This window comes from Aegilops tauschii, chromosome 1, assembly GCF_002575655.3.
Source record: "Aegilops tauschii subsp. strangulata cultivar AL8/78 chromosome 1, Aet v6.0, whole genome shotgun sequence".
NCBI lineage: Eukaryota > Viridiplantae > Streptophyta > Magnoliopsida > Poales > Poaceae > Aegilops > Aegilops tauschii.
Window position 1 is genome coordinate 29,917,741 of NC_053035.3, and position 17,435 is coordinate 29,935,175.

General features: G+C 44.3%; 1 protein-coding gene, 3 non-coding genes and 1 pseudogene across 4 annotated transcripts; 1 reads left to right on the plus strand and 4 right to left on the minus strand.

The window, feature by feature from the left end:
* Positions 1-3,472: 3,472 nt before the first annotated feature.
* On the plus strand, positions 3,473-5,018 carry LOC109731928 (citrate-binding protein). Its single transcript, XM_020291103.4, has 2 exons — positions 3,473-3,851; positions 3,954-5,018. The coding sequence occupies exons 1-2, from the start codon at positions 3,480-3,482 to the stop codon at positions 4,335-4,337; spliced, it is 756 nt and encodes a 251-aa protein (XP_020146692.2). The 5' UTR covers positions 3,473-3,479; the 3' UTR covers positions 4,338-5,018.
* Positions 5,019-16,090: 11,072 nt separating this feature from the next.
* Positions 16,091-16,193, minus strand: LOC120972961 (small nucleolar RNA Z118/Z121/Z120; annotated as a pseudogene).
* A 22-nt stretch (positions 16,194-16,215) lies between these two features.
* Positions 16,216-16,321, minus strand: LOC120972960 (small nucleolar RNA Z118/Z121/Z120). The gene has a single exon (XR_005767093.1). It is a non-coding gene; the product is annotated as a small nucleolar RNA Z118/Z121/Z120 (small nucleolar RNA).
* Positions 16,322-16,490: 169 nt separating this feature from the next.
* Positions 16,491-16,596, minus strand: LOC120972958 (small nucleolar RNA Z118/Z121/Z120). The gene has a single exon (XR_005767091.1). It is a non-coding gene; the product is annotated as a small nucleolar RNA Z118/Z121/Z120 (small nucleolar RNA).
* A 169-nt stretch (positions 16,597-16,765) lies between these two features.
* Positions 16,766-16,875, minus strand: LOC120972959 (small nucleolar RNA Z118/Z121/Z120). Its single transcript, XR_005767092.1, has one exon. It is a non-coding gene; the product is annotated as a small nucleolar RNA Z118/Z121/Z120 (small nucleolar RNA).
* Between the last annotated feature and the right edge of the window lie 560 nt (positions 16,876-17,435).

Below are 17,435 nucleotides of genomic sequence, written 5' to 3' on the forward strand. Positions count from 1 at the left end.
CGCACTCTGCCTTTGTTTGCTTGGGCCGCATGCTCCGAAGTGCCTGAAAAACAAAGAGATCACTTAGTCGCGCTCTCCCTTCATTCGTTCAGTGATGGTTGACCGATCATCTCTTGACTGTTCAACTGTTAATTGGTCAACCATTGACCGTTGATCCAATTGACTTTTGAAAAAAATGAATTTAAAAATTTTGTAAAAAAAATGAAGAAAACTTCGATATGAAAAAAGCTCATAAATTTGCAAAACAAAGGTTACAAAATATGAAAAAAAATTCACTAAAACGTTACAAAAACTCAAAATAATTCGCGGACTTGAAATGGTTCATGAAATTTCAAAAATAAAACATGAAGTTTAAAATGTTTACAAATTTGCAAAAAAATTCATGAATTTGAAAAACTTTATGAGTTTTTTGAAAGTTCACACGTTTGAAAAGATCATAAAAAATTTCAGAATAGAAAAAATACAGACAAAAAATAAAAAGAGCAAAGAAAATGGAAACGGCGAAATAAAATATAACAAAACCCAGTTTAGAAAAAACCAGAAACAAAAAAGCACATATATGGCTCGATGCGCCAGCCATTAAGAATCGAAGGAAGGGAGGGGGATGCGCCAAGGGACTTCCTATTTGGCGCAGTGTGCGCCGGACATACGCGGAAGAGCAGCGCTATGTCTCGCTTATAGCGAGACCTAGCGTGCTCTCGCGAGCGGCGCCTCCCTAAATGGGCCGATCCAGACGCGCGGGAGGCCACACCCTCTGTTTTTTTCTTCTGATTTTTTGTTTTATTTCTTTTCTCTTTTTATGTACTTTTTTATACTTCCAAATACTCTAAATAAATACTCCCTCCGTTCCTAAATATAGGGTGTATAGTTTTTGGCACGGAAATTAAAGAACGCATGTGGAGGGAAAATTTCACAAGTTTTGGGAGAGATTACACCTGACTAATTGACATGAGAAAATAGAGGAGCTTGCCCTATATAAGGAAATGTAATCAAATTTCTTAAAAAAATATTCAAACGAGTGGTGCAACGCAATACACCTTATATTTCGGACTTTTTCCCAAAAATCTATACACCTTATATCAAGGAACGGAGGGAGTATATTGCAAACGCTATAACCGAGATATAACATATGCGCAAACGGAATGCACAACCCTAGCTCCTTGCGCCCCTTTTGGGCGAGCCCATGTGGGTGGGACGCGCCCTGCTTTTTCCGTTTCATATTTTTTGCCATTTCTTTTCTATTTTTTCTTCTGTAAAATAAGTAATTATTAAAAAAATCTAAAATTGGCATATTAAAAAAATTAATGGATTTGAAAATAAAAAAATGAAAGGAAGAAATAAAAATGAAAGAAAAGAAAAGTATAAAACCTAAAAAATAAAAAGAAAACAGAAAATTGGCGAAGAATCATTTAGAATAAAAAGCAACCGGAAATCTTGCCCAAACAATACAAACTGGATAGAAGATTGTCAAAGCTCAGCTAAATGGGCCGACCCACAACCCCCAGCGACCGTGCAAACTGGAATAAAATATTCTTGAAACTGAGCTAATTGGGCCGACCCATAACTCCCATCGATGTAGGCGACTCTAAAATATGTCTTGCAATAAATGAGATTTAGCATAACTGGTCTATTATGATTCACAATGGGCCAATTTATGTACCACAATTCGGTTGTGCATGCTCTAATCCTTTCTTTTCCTCGCTACTGGATCATGCTCGAGAAGCGCGCACCGGGGGGGGGGGGGGGGGGCAGCGGTTGAATTATGGTTCGTCAGTATCTCTGCCAGCTTTCCACGGGGTTAAAATGTTTGGCTGGCTTAGCTCCTCCGACTAGATAGAGCTCCGCCCTCAGATAGGGTTCCATAGGCTTAGCCGCCATAGATTTCACAAGTTCCCTTCACCTCCAGCTGCCATGTTGCGATGTGAGGTGTACCTTATGACTGAAGTTATATAGATTCATTCCTTACTTAAGGAGTTGAGGGTTCCACAACTGCAGCCACCTGTCCTTTGTTGCAATAATTTGGGGGCTACACATCTCACAACTAATCTAATTTTTCATGCTCGTAGAAAAACATATTGAAGTTGATTTCCACTTCACGCATGAGAAAGTTGCACTTGATGGCAAGTTTGTCTACTCCGTAGATCTAATGGTGGGTGCATTCACAAAGCCGTGAACTAAGGTGATACAAGAATGCACAAGACACAATCTCAACCTACTTTTCAAATTCATGAACTTTTTTCAAATCCACAAACATCTTTTCCAAATTCTTGAACATTTTTAATTCACTAACATCTTTTCATATCCATGAACACTTGATGAATTCACAAACAATTTTAATTCATGAACATTTTTGAAAATTCGTTAACATTTTGTGAATTCACGAACATTTTTTCCAAATTCGGGAATAATTTTCAAATTTGTGAACATTGTTTATAGATCGTTGAACACTTTTTAGTCCACAAGAAGTTTCCAAATTCATGGTTTTCCCGAATTCGTGAACATTTTTTGAATTTGTGAACATTTTTTGAATTCATGAACATTTGTGTTCACAGCTTTTTTTTCAAGTTTTTACGAAGATTGCTTTAATCCAGGAATAATTTTTAAAATTCACGAGCATTCATTCGATTCACTAAAATTTTCAAATAATACATATTGGGTAAAAAGTTAAAAAAATATTTTTTGTGAGACAAACCAAACCCAAACGGTATGTATGCTGGGAACTATCGACCCATGTGTGCGCTGATGGGCAGGCCCACCCCACCATGCAAAGTGACAACATGTGTGGACGACCACTTGATGTGTATCGCACTTAGTGATACATATTAGCCCCCGTCACACATGGAATTCCTTATATTTTTTTGAGGGGTCAGAATTCCCTATATGACGCACATGGGAGCTCCTCCCAGTGCCTTTAGCGCCACTTACCTTTTCTGACGCTCTAGCGTGCGAGTAACTTGAGAGCGTCGTCATGGAGTTTAGGTGCCCTAGGGCGTCGTCGTATTTAGGGTCTTTCTATGATATTTCTAGGCAACGTAGTTGTATGTGTTTATTACTCCGGAATATAATGTTGTAAAATTCCCTCAAAAAGGAATGTTGTAAAAGGCTTCCTCATTACATGTATCGTTCAGCCGTTTACTTTGGTTTATGCTTTATTTATAAAGAGGTGCTGAGGCCTCTTTCGGAAAAAGACATCACCACTGTGTGTTTTTTCATCAATCTGCCAGAAAGAGGCGAATAGGAATTTCCGTGATGCATGGCCAACCATGTGGAAGAAATCGACACCGTGCGCATCGGGACGTCGGCAGACTGCTGCAATTCTGTGTCTCGATCATGCGTCCCCACAACCCGTGTAGCATTTATTCCCTAGCCGCCCCCCGTGCACATTAAGTTAAGGATATGAACAGAGATGACTGTTTTGTTGGTTTTTGCTGAAACAGACCAGTGTATGGGGTCACGTATTTTTTTGAACTGAAAACAATATGGATAATAGCATCAAGTCGAGCGGACCAGCTCCATTTGTATGTCTATATAAACAGCAGAGCAACACGCAGAGAGGCAAAGCAGAAGCCACACGCAGCACACAGACAATGGCGTCTCACACGACATTTTCTTGGATTGCTTTGCATCTGCTGGCTGTCCTCCTAGCGCCGGCGAGCGCTCAAGACCCGACGGCCGGGTTCACGGCCGTGAGCCTCAGCGAGAGCAACTTCCAGCTTCAGAAGCCGTACAACATGCCGAGCAGCGCGCGGTATAGCTTCGACGGCACGGTGCGGCGGATCTGGGTGCTGTCCTCCGACGAGCCCTTTTCTCCACAGAGCGACACTAAGCCAAGAACAGAGATGAGGATGGCTGTGAGTACTCCATTAACATGATCAACAATCACTCATGCATCACATAGTCATAAATGACCATGATATTCACACATAAATGTCTTGGCATTTCTTGTGATTTAGGGATACGACTACTCTTCCGGCGTGTGGCAATTCGAGGGCTCCGTGTACGTGCCATCGAGCACGTCGGGAGTGTCCATCATGCAGGTGTTTGGCGGCAGCGAGACGGCCACCACGTTGATGCTGCACGTCTACAATGGCGCGCTGAGGTACTACAACCAGAAGCCCGTCGAGGACAACGTCTACGACCGGTGGCTTCGGGTGAACGTGATCCACGATGTCGGCGCGTCGAGATTCACCGTGTTCATCGATGGCGAAAATAAACTGAGCGTCGGCGGACGCGGCGGCAACTCGCACTACTTCAAATTCGGCGTCTACACGCAGAGGGACGCGTCCAGCCGCATGGAGTCGCGCTGGAAGAACGTCAGGATCCTCAAGAAAAACTGATATGTCCAATCGCTCTCACAGCAGCTTATATCTATTTGTTTCTCTCTCTGTCGTGTATCCATCGTGCTGGTTGTTTCAAGCCCGAGCGCGTGTACTCGCACAGTCAGTCGTGAGGAACCATAGTTGAGGTGTCTCTCTACGTCGCCGGGTGGGGTGTACGCAATCGCGCCTTGACGACGTACGTACCCAGTACTCGTTTCTCTTTCGCTGCTACCAGCACCGGCAGGAAGGAAGTACTAGTCCTACGTGGCTTCTCTTAGCTCCGTGACGTCGGCATGACGTGCAGGCGATTATTTATTATTCTTCCTTCTGCAATCACGGCCGTCTCCTAGTTCCCACAGCGCGTGCACGTCGGCCGCCGCCGCCTGCCGGCGTCCTCGTCTCCTTCCTCTCCTCATCAATCTTTTTGTTTTTCCTTTTTCCCCTCCATTGCAATGTCGATCGAGCACGCACGCTCCGGCCTGCCGGGATCTTCCCTTCTAAAAAAAAATAGCCATCTCATCAAAGAGAAAGTGCCACTCATCGTTTTCTGTGCTCCCGACTTGCTCTCAAATAGCAAAATCAACTAATGTGTTGAACAACCAATGAGATGAAGCCAAAGAACCGCCGCTGCTGCATAATCACTGGGATTGCATTGCAAAAGAAAGGAGGATGCTAATAAGCGAGGACCTCGGGGCCAACAATTTCATTCCGACACCACTTGCCTTAAAAGACTAAGGCCTAGATTTTCAAAATCTGACCGAACAAGTCCAACATCAGCCAACTCAACTAGTGATGATGGATCACATCCTTTTGACAACCACTAAATAAATCAAAACATAAATTTGCTCAAGTATGTCTTATCCAAAAGTCCAAACAATATCATAAATCAGTGAATGAAAAATATATATCATGTGGAGTCCTTGTACATTTAGCAACACTCGACCCAAACAAACATGAAAGCACTAATGTGCAACTTTCAGGAATGCATACTACTAACTAAAACAGTGAAAATGACAGCATATTTGGATGACTCTAATCCATGAAGGAACTGCTACTGCAACACAACTTTTAACGAAATAAGATTGTTCCTTGTTGATTAATAATTAATAATTCAAAACACAAGGTTCTCATTGCTACTTAACAGGGACCAAGAGATAAGATGGTCAGAAGACCACCACCACAGGCACATGCACCATGACCACGTAACCAAGCCCTCAATCAATGGCTTGATGGTCTACACCACAATCAGCCACGGCTCGACGGCCGGACAATCTCAGGGGCACAAGAGAGAGAGGGAGGACACCACAAACTCACCAGAACCGAGGACTTGACAACCACCACCTCATCGTGTTGCGGGGGAAGTCAGAGTAGTGGCCGAGAAGGAGGTAGTCCACCAAAGCCGTAGTAGCCGAACACGGAGGCTATGACGCAGCCGGCGCCATCCCGTCAGTGATGGAGCCCAAAACAAAGGGGCACGGCAGTAACCGTTCGGTCACCTTTAGCAGCTGAAGTAGATCTCATGCGAACAGGCCGAAGAACTCACTGGTGAGGAGACTACCTCAGGGGAAAAGAGCAAACTGGGCCTCGATTATTAATATAAACACAAACTGAACCCTGCAAGTCCAAAGGTTTTTATCACAAGAAGTCCACAGTTTTGCACTGCCACAGTTGATTAAGACATGATGCACTTATCATAGTGTGCAGGTGCACTTGCCTTAAGTTGGCAAGTCCACTAAATTTCAAATCCTAAAAACTGATATTAGATAGCAAGTTCTACAATACACAACAGCACCACAAAATACGCAAGCAGTTTCTTCTAGTACTTGATAGCCATTAAAGTGTAAAAAACCGAGCATAGTGATCCTATTAAACTAGACATGGACCAATACCAAACCATATGTATCAACAGTACCGTGTAGTAGAAAAAGAGCCTAACCAGCACAGATTTACAAGAGACCAATTTCATCGACAAGAAAGATTCATCAGCCACAAGATTGTGGTGGCCGGAAGACACCCCCACAGATCCGAACACCAAATCATCAGCTCGATGGCCGGACCATCTTAGAGAGACAGAGAGGGAGACCAATGGCTCAGCTAAACCGAGGAAGGTACGACCAGGATTGTCGTGGTTGCGTGTTGGAAATATGCCCTAGAGGCAATAATAAATGGTTATTATTATATTTCTTTGTTCATGGTAATTGTCTATTATTCATGCTATAATTGTATTGTCCGGAAATCGTAATACATGTGTGAATACATAGACCACAACCTGTCCCTAGTAAGCCTCTAGTTGACTAGCTCGTTGATCAACAGATAGTCATGGTTTCCTGACTATGGACATTGGATGTCATTGATAACGGGATCACATCATTAGGAGAATGATGTGATGGACAAGACCCAACTTAAGCATAGCATAAAAGATCGTGTAGTTTCGTTTGCTAGAGCTTTTCCAATGTCAAGTATCTTTTCCTTAGACCATGAGATCGTGCAACTCCCGGATACCGTAGGAGTGCTTTGGGTGTGCCAAACGTCACAACGTAACTGGGTGACTATAAAGGTGCATTACGGGTATCTCCGAAAGTGTCTGTTGGGTTGGCACGGATCGAGACTGGGATTTGTCACTCCGTGTGACGGAGAGGTATCTCTGGGCCCACTCGGTAATGCATCATCATAATGAGCTCAATGTGACTAAGGCGTTAGTCACGGGATCATGCATTGCGGTACGAGTAAAGAGACTTGCCGGTAACGAGATTGAACAAGGTATTGGGATACCGACGATCGAGTCTCGGGCAAGTAACATACCGATTGACAAAGGGAATTGCATACGGATTGATTGAATCCTCGACACCGTGGTTCATCCGATGAGATCATCGTGGAGCATGTGGGAGCCAACATGGGTATCCAGATCCCGTTGTTGGTTATTGGCCGGAGAGGCGTCTCGGTCATGTCTGCATGTCTCCCGAACCCGTAGGGTCTACACACTTAAGGTCCGGTGACGCTAGGGTTGTAGAGATATATGTATGCGGAAACCCGAAAGTTGTTCAGAGTCCCGGATGAGATCCCGGACGTCACGAGAGGTTCCGGAATGGTCCGAAGGTAAAGATTTATATATGGGAAGTCTTATTTTGGTCGCCGGAAAAGTTTCGCGCTTTATCGGTATTGTACCGGGAGTGCCGAAAGGGGTCCGGGGGTCCACCAAGGGGGTCCTCCAGCCCCGGGGGGCCACATGGTCTGTAAGGGGTGCGCCTTGGCCTATATGGGCCAAGGGCACCAGCCCCAAGAGGCCCATGCGCAAGAGATAAGAAAGAAGGGAGAGTCCTAAAGGGGGAAGGCACCTCCGAGGTGCCTTGGGGGGGAAGGACTCCCCCCCTGGCCGCACCCTTCCTTGGAGGAAGGGGCAAGGCTGCGCCCCCCCTCTCCCTTGGCCCTATATATAGTGGGGGGGGGGGGGGTGGAGGGCAGCAACCTACAGCCTTGGGCGCCTCCCTCCTCCCCTGCAACACCTCTCTCTCTCTCGCAGAAGCTCGGCGAAGCCCTGCCGGAGACCCGCTACATCCATCACCACGCCGTCGTGCTGTTGGATCTCCATCAACCTCTCCTCCCCCCTTGCTGGATCAAGAAGGAGGAGACGTCGCTGCACCGTACGTGTGTTGAACGCGGAGGTGCCGTACGTTCGGCACTCGGTCATCGGTGATTTGGATCACGGCGAGTACGACTCCGTCATCCACGTTCATTGGAACGCTTCCGCTCGCGATCTACAAGGGTATGTAGATCCACTCCTTTCCCCTCGTTGCTAGTAGACTCCATAGATGCATCTTGGTGAGCGTAGGAAAATTTTAAATTATGCTACGATTCCCAACAGTGGCATCATGAGCCAGGTCTATGCGTAGTTACTATGCACGAGTAGAACACAAAGAAGTTGTGGGCGTTGAGTTTGCCAATTCTTCTTGCCGCTACTAGTCTTTTCTTGTTGCGGCGGCATTGTAGGATGAAGCGGCCCGGACCGACCTTACACGTACACTTACGTGAGACAGGTTCCACCGACTGACATGCACAAGTTGCATAAGGTGGCTAGCGGGTGTCTGTCTCTCCTACTTTAGTCGGAACGGATTCGATGAAAAGGGTCCTTATGAAGGGTAAATAGAAATTGGCAAATCACGTTGTGGTCATACGTAGGTAAGAAACGTTCTTGCTAGAAACCTACAAACCACGTAAAAACTTGCAACAACAATTAGAGGACGTCTAACTTGTTTTTGTAGCAAGTGCTATGTGATGTGATATGGCCAGAAGATGTGATGAATGATATATGTGATGTATGAGATTGATCATATTCTTGTAATAGGAATCACGACTTGCATGTCGATGAGTATGACAACCGGCAAGAGCCATAGGAGTTGTCTTTATTATTTTGTATGACCTGCGTGTCATTGAATAACGCCATGTAAATTACTTTACTTTGTTGCTAAACGTGTTAGCCATAGAAGTAGAAGTAATCGTTGGCGTGACGACTTCATGAAGACACAATGATGGAGATCATGATGATGGAGATCATGGTGTCATGCCGGTGACAAAGATGATCATGGTGCCCCGAAGATGGAGATCAAAGGAGCATGATAATATTGGCCATATCATGTCACTATTTGATTGCATGTGATGTTTATCATGTTTCTGCATCTTATTTGCTTAGAACGACGGTAGCAAGTAGGATGATCCCTTATAATAATTTCAAGAAAGTGTTCACCCTAACTGTGCACCGTTGCGAAGGTTCGTCGTTTCGAAGCACCACATGATGATCGGGTGTGATAGATTCTTACGTTCGAATACAACGGGTGTTGACGAGCCTAGCATGTACAGACATGGCCTCGGAACACACGCAATACACTTAGGTTGACTTGACGAGCCTAGCATGTACAGACATGGCCTCGGAACACGGAGGACCGAAAGGTCGAGCATGAGTCGTATAGAAGATACGATCAACATGGAGATGTTCACCGATCTTGACTAGTCCGTCTCACGTGATGATCGGACACGGCCTAGTTGAACTCGGATCATGTTTCACTTAGATGACTAGAGGGATGTCTATCTGAGTGGGAGTTCATAATCAGATGAACTTCATTATCATGAACATAGTCAAAAGTCTTTACAAATTATGTCATACGCTTTAGTTCTACTGTTTAAGATATGTTCCTAGAGAAAATTTAGTTGAAAGTTGGTAGTAGCAATTATGCGGACTGGGTTCGTAAACTGAGGATTGTCCTCATTGCTGCACAGAAGGCTTATGTCCTTAATGCACCGCTCGGTGTGCTGAACCTCAGCGTCGTCTGTAGATGTTGCGAAACATCTGGCATACACGTTTTGATGACTACGTGATAGTTCAGTGCGTAATGCTAACGGTTTAGAATTGTGGCACCAAAGACGTTTTTGAAACGTCGCAGAACATATGAGATGTTCCGAAGACTAAAATTGGGATTTCAGATTAGCGCCCACGTCAAGAGGTATGAGACCTCTGACAAGTTTCTTAAGCCTGCAAACTAAGGGAGAAAAGCTCAATCGTTGAGCATGTGCTCAGATTGTCTGAGTACCACAATCGCTTGAATCAAGTGGGAGTTAATCTCCCAGATGAGATAGTGATGGTTCTCCATAGTCACTGCCACCAAGCTAGTTGAGCTTCGTGATGAACTATAACATATCAGGGATAGTTATGATGATCCTTGAGCTATTCGCGATGTTTGACACCGCGAAAGTAGAAATCAAGAAGGAGCATCAATTGTTGATGGTTAGTAAAACCACTAGTTTCTAGAAGGGCAAGGGCAAAAAGGGATACTTCATGAAACAGCAAGTCGTTTGCTGCTCTAGTGAAGAATCCCAAGGTTGAACCCAAACCCGAGACTAAGTGCTTCTGTAATGAGAGGAACGGTCACTGAAGCAGTACTACCCTAGATACTTGGTAGATGAGAAGGCAGGCAAGGTCGACAGAAGTATATTGGATATACGTTATATGAATGTGTACTTTACTAGTACTCCTAGCAGCACTAGGGTATTAGATACCGGTTCGGTTGCTAAGTGTTAGTAACTTGAAATAAAAGCTGCGGAATAAACGGAGACTAGCTAAAGGTGAGATGACGATATGTGTTGGAAGTGTTTCCAAGGTTGATGTGATCAAGCATCGCATGCTCCCTCTACCATCGAGATTTGGTGTTTGCGTTGAGCATGATTGGATTATGTTTATCACAATACGGTTATTCATTTAAGGAGAATAATGGTTACTCTGTTTATTTGAATAATACCTTCAATGGTCTTGCACCTAAAATGAATCTCGATCGTAGTGATACACATGTTCGTGCCAAAAGCTATAAAATAGTAATGATAGTTCCACATACTTGTGGCACTGCCATTTGAGTCATATTGGTATGGAACGCATGAAGAAGCTCCATGTAGATGGATCTTTGGACTCAGTCGTTTTTTAAAAGACTGAGACATGCGAACCATGTCTATTGGTATATATGCATGAAGAAACTCCATGCAGATGGATCGTTTGGACTCACTTGATTTTGAATCACTTGAGACATGCAAATCATACCACGTGGGCAAGATGACTGAAAAGCCTCGTTTTCAGTAAAATGGAACAAGAGAGCAACTTATTGGAAGTAATACATTTTGATGTATGCAGTCCAATGAGTGCTGAGGCATGCAGTGGATATCGTTATGTTCTTACTTCACAGATGGTTTGAGTAGATGCTGAGTGTATTTACTTAATGAAACACAAGTCTGAATTATTGAAAGGTTCAAGTAATTTCAGAGTGAAGTTGAAGATCGTCGTGACAAGAGGATAAAATGTCTGTGATATGATCATAGAGATGAGTATCTGAGTTACAAGTTTGGCACACAATTAAGACATTGTGGAAAGTGTTTCACAATTAATACCGCCTGGAACACCATAGTGTGATGGTGTGTCCGAACATCATAACTGCACCCTATTGGATATGGTGCATACCATGATGTCTCTTATCAAATTACCACTATCGTTTATGGGTTAGGCATTAGAGACAACCGCATTCACTTTAAAAGGGGGCACCATGCAATTCCGTTAAGACGACACCGTTTAGAGAAACCTAAGTTGTCGTTTCTTAAAAGTTTGGGGCTGCGAAGCTTATGTGAAAAGGTTTCAGGCTGATAAGCTCGAACCCAAAGCGGACAAATGCATCTTCATAGAATACCCAAAACAGTTGGGTATACCTCCTATTTCAGATCTGGAAGCAAAAGTAATTGCTTCTAAGAACGGGTCCTTTCTCGAGGAAGAGTTTCTCTCGAAAGAATTGAGTGGGAGGATGGTGGAGACTTGATAAGGTTATTGAACCGTCACTTCGACTAGTGTATAGCAGGGCACAAGAAGTTGTTTCCTGTGGCACCTACACCAATTGAAGTGGAAGCTTATGATAGTGATCATGAAACTTCGGATCAAGTCACTACCAAACCTCGTAGGACAACGAGGATGCGTAATACTTCAGAGTAGTACGTGATCCTGTCTTGAAAGTCATGTTGTTAGACAACAATGAACCTACGAGCTATGGAGAAGTGATGGTGGGCCCATATTCCGACAAATGGTTAGAAGCCATGAAATCCGAGATAAATGGATCTTTGAGAAGAAGACGGACGTGGACGGTAATGTTACCGTCTATGAAGCTCGACTTGTGGCAAAGAGTATTTCCACAAGTTCAAGGAGTTGACTACGATGAGATTTTCTCATCCGTAGCGATGCTTAAGTCCGTCGGAATCATGTTAGCATTAGCTACATTTATGAAATCTGGCAGATGGATGTCAAAACAAGTTTCCTTACCAGTTTTCGTAAGGAAAGGTTGTATATGATACAATCAGAAAGGTTTTGTCGATCCTAAGGATGCTAAAAGGTATGCTAGCTCCAGCGATCCTTCCATGGATTAGAGCAAGCATCTCGGAGTCAGAATATACGCTTTGATGGGGTGATCAAAGTTTTTGGGTTTATACAAAGTTTGTTAGAAACTTGTATTTACAATAAAGTGAGTGGGAGCGCTACAACATTTCTGATAAGTATATGTGAATGACATATTGTTGATCCGAAATGATGTAAAATTTCTGGAAAGCATAAAGGGTTGCAAAAAAGGAGTTTTTCAAAGGAAGACCTGGATAAAGCTGCTTACATATTGGGCATCAATATCCATAGAGATAGATCAAGACGCCTGACGATACTTTCAAAAGACAACACACCTTGACATGATTTTGAAAGAGTTCAAAATAGATCAGCAAAGAAGGAGTTCTTGGCTGTGTTACAAGGTGTGAGTATTGAGTGAGACTCAAGACCTGACCATAGCAGAAGATAGAGAAAGGACGAGGGTCGTCCCCTATGCTTTAGACGTAGGCTCTATAGCATGCTATGCTGTGTACCGCACATGTAGTGTGCCTTGCCATGAGTTGGTCAAGAGGGTACAATGGTGATCCGGAAAGGATCCCATGACAGCGGTCGAACTTATCCTTAGTACCTAGTGGATTAAGGAATTTTTCTCGATTATGGAGGTGGAAAGGAGTTCGTCGTAAAGGGTTACGTCGATGCGAACTTTGACACTAATCCGGATAACTCTGAGTAGTAAACCGGATTCGTATAGTAGAGCAATTATTTGAAATGGCTCCAAATAGCACGTGGTAGCATCCACAAGATGACATAGATATTCGTAAAGCACACGGTTCTGAAAGGTTCAGACCCGTTGACTAATAACCTCTCTCACAAGCATAACATGACCAAACCAGAACACATTGAGTGATAATCACATAGTGATGTGAACTAGATTGTTGACTCTAGTAAACTCTATAGATGTTGGTCACATGGTGATGTGACCAGTGCATGTTAATCACATGGTGATGTGAACTAGATTATTGACTCTAGTGCAAGTGGGAGACTGTTGGAAATATGCCCTAGAGGCAATAATAAATGGTTATTATTATATTTCTTTGTTCATGGTAATTGTCTATTATTCATGCTATAATTGTATTGTCCGGAAATCGTAATACATGTGTGAATACATAGACCACAACCTGTCCCTAGTAAGCCTCTAGTTGACTAGCTCGTTGATCAACAGATAGTCATGGTTTCCTGACTATGGACATTGGATGTCATTGATAACGGGATCACATCATTAGGAGAATGATGTGATGGACAAGACCCAACTTAAGCATAGCATAAAAGATCGTGTAGTTTCGTTTGCTAGAGCTTTTCCAATGTCAAGTATCTTTTCCTTAGACCATGAGATTGTGCAACTCCCGGATACCGTAGGAGTGCTTTGGGTGTGCCAAACGTCACAACGTAACTGGGTGACTATAAAGGTGCATTACGGGTATCTCCGAAAGTGTCTGTTGGGTTGGCACGGATCGAGACTGGGATTTGTCACTCCGTGTGACGGAGAGGTATCTCTGGGCCCACTCGGTAATGCATCATCATAATGAGCTCAATGTGACTAAGGCGTTAGTCACGGGATCATGCATTGCGGTACGAGTAAAGAGACTTGCCGGTAACGAGATTGAACAAGGTATTGGGATACCGACGATCGAGTCTCGGGCAAGTAACATACCGATTGACAAAGGGAATTGCATACAGATTGATTGAATCCTCGACACCGTGGTTCATCCGATGAGATCATCGTGGAGCATGTGGGAGCCAACATGGGTATCCAGATCCCGCTGTTGGTTATTGGCCGGAGAGGCGTCTCGGTCATGTCTGCATGTCTCCCGAACCCGTAGGGTCTACACACTTAAGGTCCGGTGACGCTAGGGTTGTAGAGATATATGTATGCGGAAACCCGAAAGTTGTTCAGAGTCCCGGATGAGATCCCGGACGTCACGAGAGGTTCCGGAATGGTCCGGAGGTAAAGATTTATATATGGGAAGTCTTATTTTGGTCGCCGGAAAAGTTTCGCGCTTTATCGGTATTGTACCGGGAGTGCCGAAAGGGGTCCGGGGGTCCACCAAGGGGGTCCTCCAGCCCCGGGGGGCCACATGGGATGTAAGGGGTGCGCCTTGGCCTATATGGGCCAAGGGCACCAGCCCCAAGAGGCCCATGCGCAAGAGATAAGAAAGAAGGGAGAGTCCTAAAGGGGGAAGGCACCTCCGAGGTGCCTTGGGGGGGAAGGACTCCCCCCTGGCCGCACCCTTCCTTGGAGGAAGGGGCAAGGCTGCGCCCCCCTCCTCTCCCTTGGCCCTATATATAGTGGGGGGAGGGAGGGCAGCAACCTACAGCCTTGGGCGCCTCCCTCCTCCCCTGCAACACCTCTCTCTCTCTCGCAGAAGCTCGGCGAAGCCCTGCCGGAGACCCGCTACATCCATCACCACGCCGTCGTGCTGTTGGATCTCCATCAACCTCTCCTCCCCCCTTGCTGGATCAAGAAGGAGGAGACGTCGCTGCACCGTACGTGTGTTGAACGCAGAGGTGCCGTACGTTCGGCACTCGGTCATCGGTGATTTGGATCACGGCGAGTACGACTCCGTCATCCACGTTCATTGGAACGCTTCCGCTCGCGATCTACAAGGGTATGTAGATCCACTCCTTTCCCCTCGTTGCTAGTAGACTCCATAGATGCATCTTGGTGAGCGTAGGAAAATTTTAAATTATGCTACGATTCCCAACAGAAGCCAGGGCTGCAGAAGGTTAGATGACCTCAAAGAATTGACTACATTTCTGAAAATGGGAATAGGATGAAACATGTTATAATTTTACAGATGCTCCGCAAACATTAACATCAATGGGCAGAAGAAGGTACGCATCATCAACTAACCTTCTTCTCTACACGCATCGGGCAGAGGCGGGAGGCAGCCAGTAGGAGCATACATGTTTGTTGTGCACATGGGAGCATACAAATTTGCCTTCTTCCCACAAAACAACAGTCACAACATAGTTGGAAGCTTTCTTTCTCTCCAAATTAACAAGATACGAAGTTCTATTGTGAGCATTCATCACTCACAGACTCGCCAAGTTCCCATCAGTTTAACATTCGTCTCGTACCAGTCAATAATACTGCAGCAATCAAATGAAAACCAGCAATAAGCACAACTGCGATCGAGGAGTTAGTTCCCCGAATTAGTTACTGACGAGGACAAAAAAAGTCTAGTGGACTCCGAGCTAGATGAATAGGATACTACTAACTTATTGAGTAGTGAGATTGATATGTTCCAGGTGAGATTAAATTAAGTTAGAGGAAAAGATCCATATTTTATCATGAAAGGAGCATAACAAAACATATCTCACAAATTGATACAAGTGTTAAACTTATGACTTGTGTTGCATCAGCATACATAAGATGACCACAATAGCAAGATCGTAGTGGCAAGAAGACCACCACCAAAGAACACCAGCTACATCACCGGCTCAATGGCCATAGCTCGAAAGCTAGTTCCTACAGCAGACACGGGAGGAAAGAGAGACCAGGGACTCACCTAACTAGTTGTAGCCAAGAAGGCAGTCATGGGAGCCTGAATCATCACACCGTCTACGGGATGCTGGATGGTCTTGGTGTCAAGCATCTTCAACTTGACAACCAACTCCACGTGGTCCTTGAGCATATCAAATCCCCTCAGACTGTAACAACCATGACTTCCATGGTTCTTCTTTGTCTACCAATGCTCTCCTGTAATATTCAAAGAAGCAAGTCAAATCTCTCGCAAATGGACACGACACAACATGATAGCATAAAAATATATTAGACTAATCAACGCATAGCCATGCAACAGGAAAATGGAACAATGAATATGTTTTGCTCAGAGTTTATGATCAGTTTAGGATTTATAATCAAGGAGGTTGGCCTTTTCCAAGAGCCACCTTACTCAGATACCGTCCTTGCAAGTAAAAAAAACTATAATGGAAACCATGGAAGGGTGTTTGCTCAGAATATATGATCAGTTTAGGATGTGTAATCAAGGAAGGAGGCCTTTTTAAAAAGCTAACCTTAGTGACATACCGTTGTGGTTCATCACAACAGACACACAAACAGACAAAGGTAAGAAAAAGTAGTCATACTTATGCAACCCATGAACCCACGAAATGCATGGTTTACATTTCAAGAAGGAAAGGATTCACAGCGAAAGATGAAATGACATTGTAGAGACCCACTGAAGGACATTGTGGATTGATGTTGAATTTAGATTTTCGCATGCTTTCTCAGAATATATGATCAGTTTAGGGTGTTAATCAAGGAAGGAGGCCTTTCCAAGAGCAACCTTACTCAGATGCCGTCCTTGTGATTCGTCACAGCAAACAAACAAGCACACAAAAGGTATGGAAACTAGTCATGCTCATGCTACCCGTAAACCCAGTCAAGTACATGGTTTACTATCAAGCAATAAAGGATGCAACAAAAGATCGGAAGACATTGTAAAATGAACCACTGAAGCAATTGCAGATGGCTGTTGAATTCATGTATGTATTATGTTTGCTCAGACTATATGATCAGTTTAGGTTGTATAATCAAGGAAGGAGGCCTTTTTCAAGAGCCAACTTACACATATACCGCCCCCGTGATTCACATTAATGCATACAAAAAGGCAGGAAAACTAGCAACGCTAATGCTACCTGTGAAACCAAGTGAAGTACATGGTTTACATTTCAAGCAAGAAAGGATGCACACCAAAAAAACGAACATTGTAAAGAAAACCAACTGAAGACATTGCAGATTGTGTTTGAATTCAATAAGAGACATCCCTGACCATCTAAGAAATACACAATACACAACACCTACACCAAACATGCCTTGCTATCATCAAAATGCCTAACTGCTACCAAGGCTCGATGGCCATGGGCACACAATACATACAAGAAAGCAGGAGAGAGCAACCGAATTGGCTTACCTATTCCAGATTTGAAGAACTAGCCACCGGGGGTGCCGCGCGGGAATGAGCGTCAGCACAAGCAGCGCTGCTTTGGCGATCAAACTCATGTTGGACAACATTGTCTCCACGGGACCACGCCATCATCCATGAAAGCACGCCCGGAAACAACTTTGCTCGGCAGTGCAGCCATGGTGGTTCTGTGCTGCGTGTACGCCGAACTTCTCAGCCATATGATCTGGGCCATACACAATGAGCACATCAACACCAGCG

Excerpts from the sequence above, each read along its gene's own strand:
- LOC109731928 (XM_020291103.4), top strand. The coding sequence starts at position 3,480 with ATGGATAATAGCATCAAGTCGAGCGGACCAGCTCCATTTGTATGTCTA. Across the intron at positions 3,852-3,953 it reads GAACAGAGATGAGGATGGCT|GGATACGACTACTCTTCCGG; the intron begins GTGAGTACTCCA and ends CTTGTGATTTAG.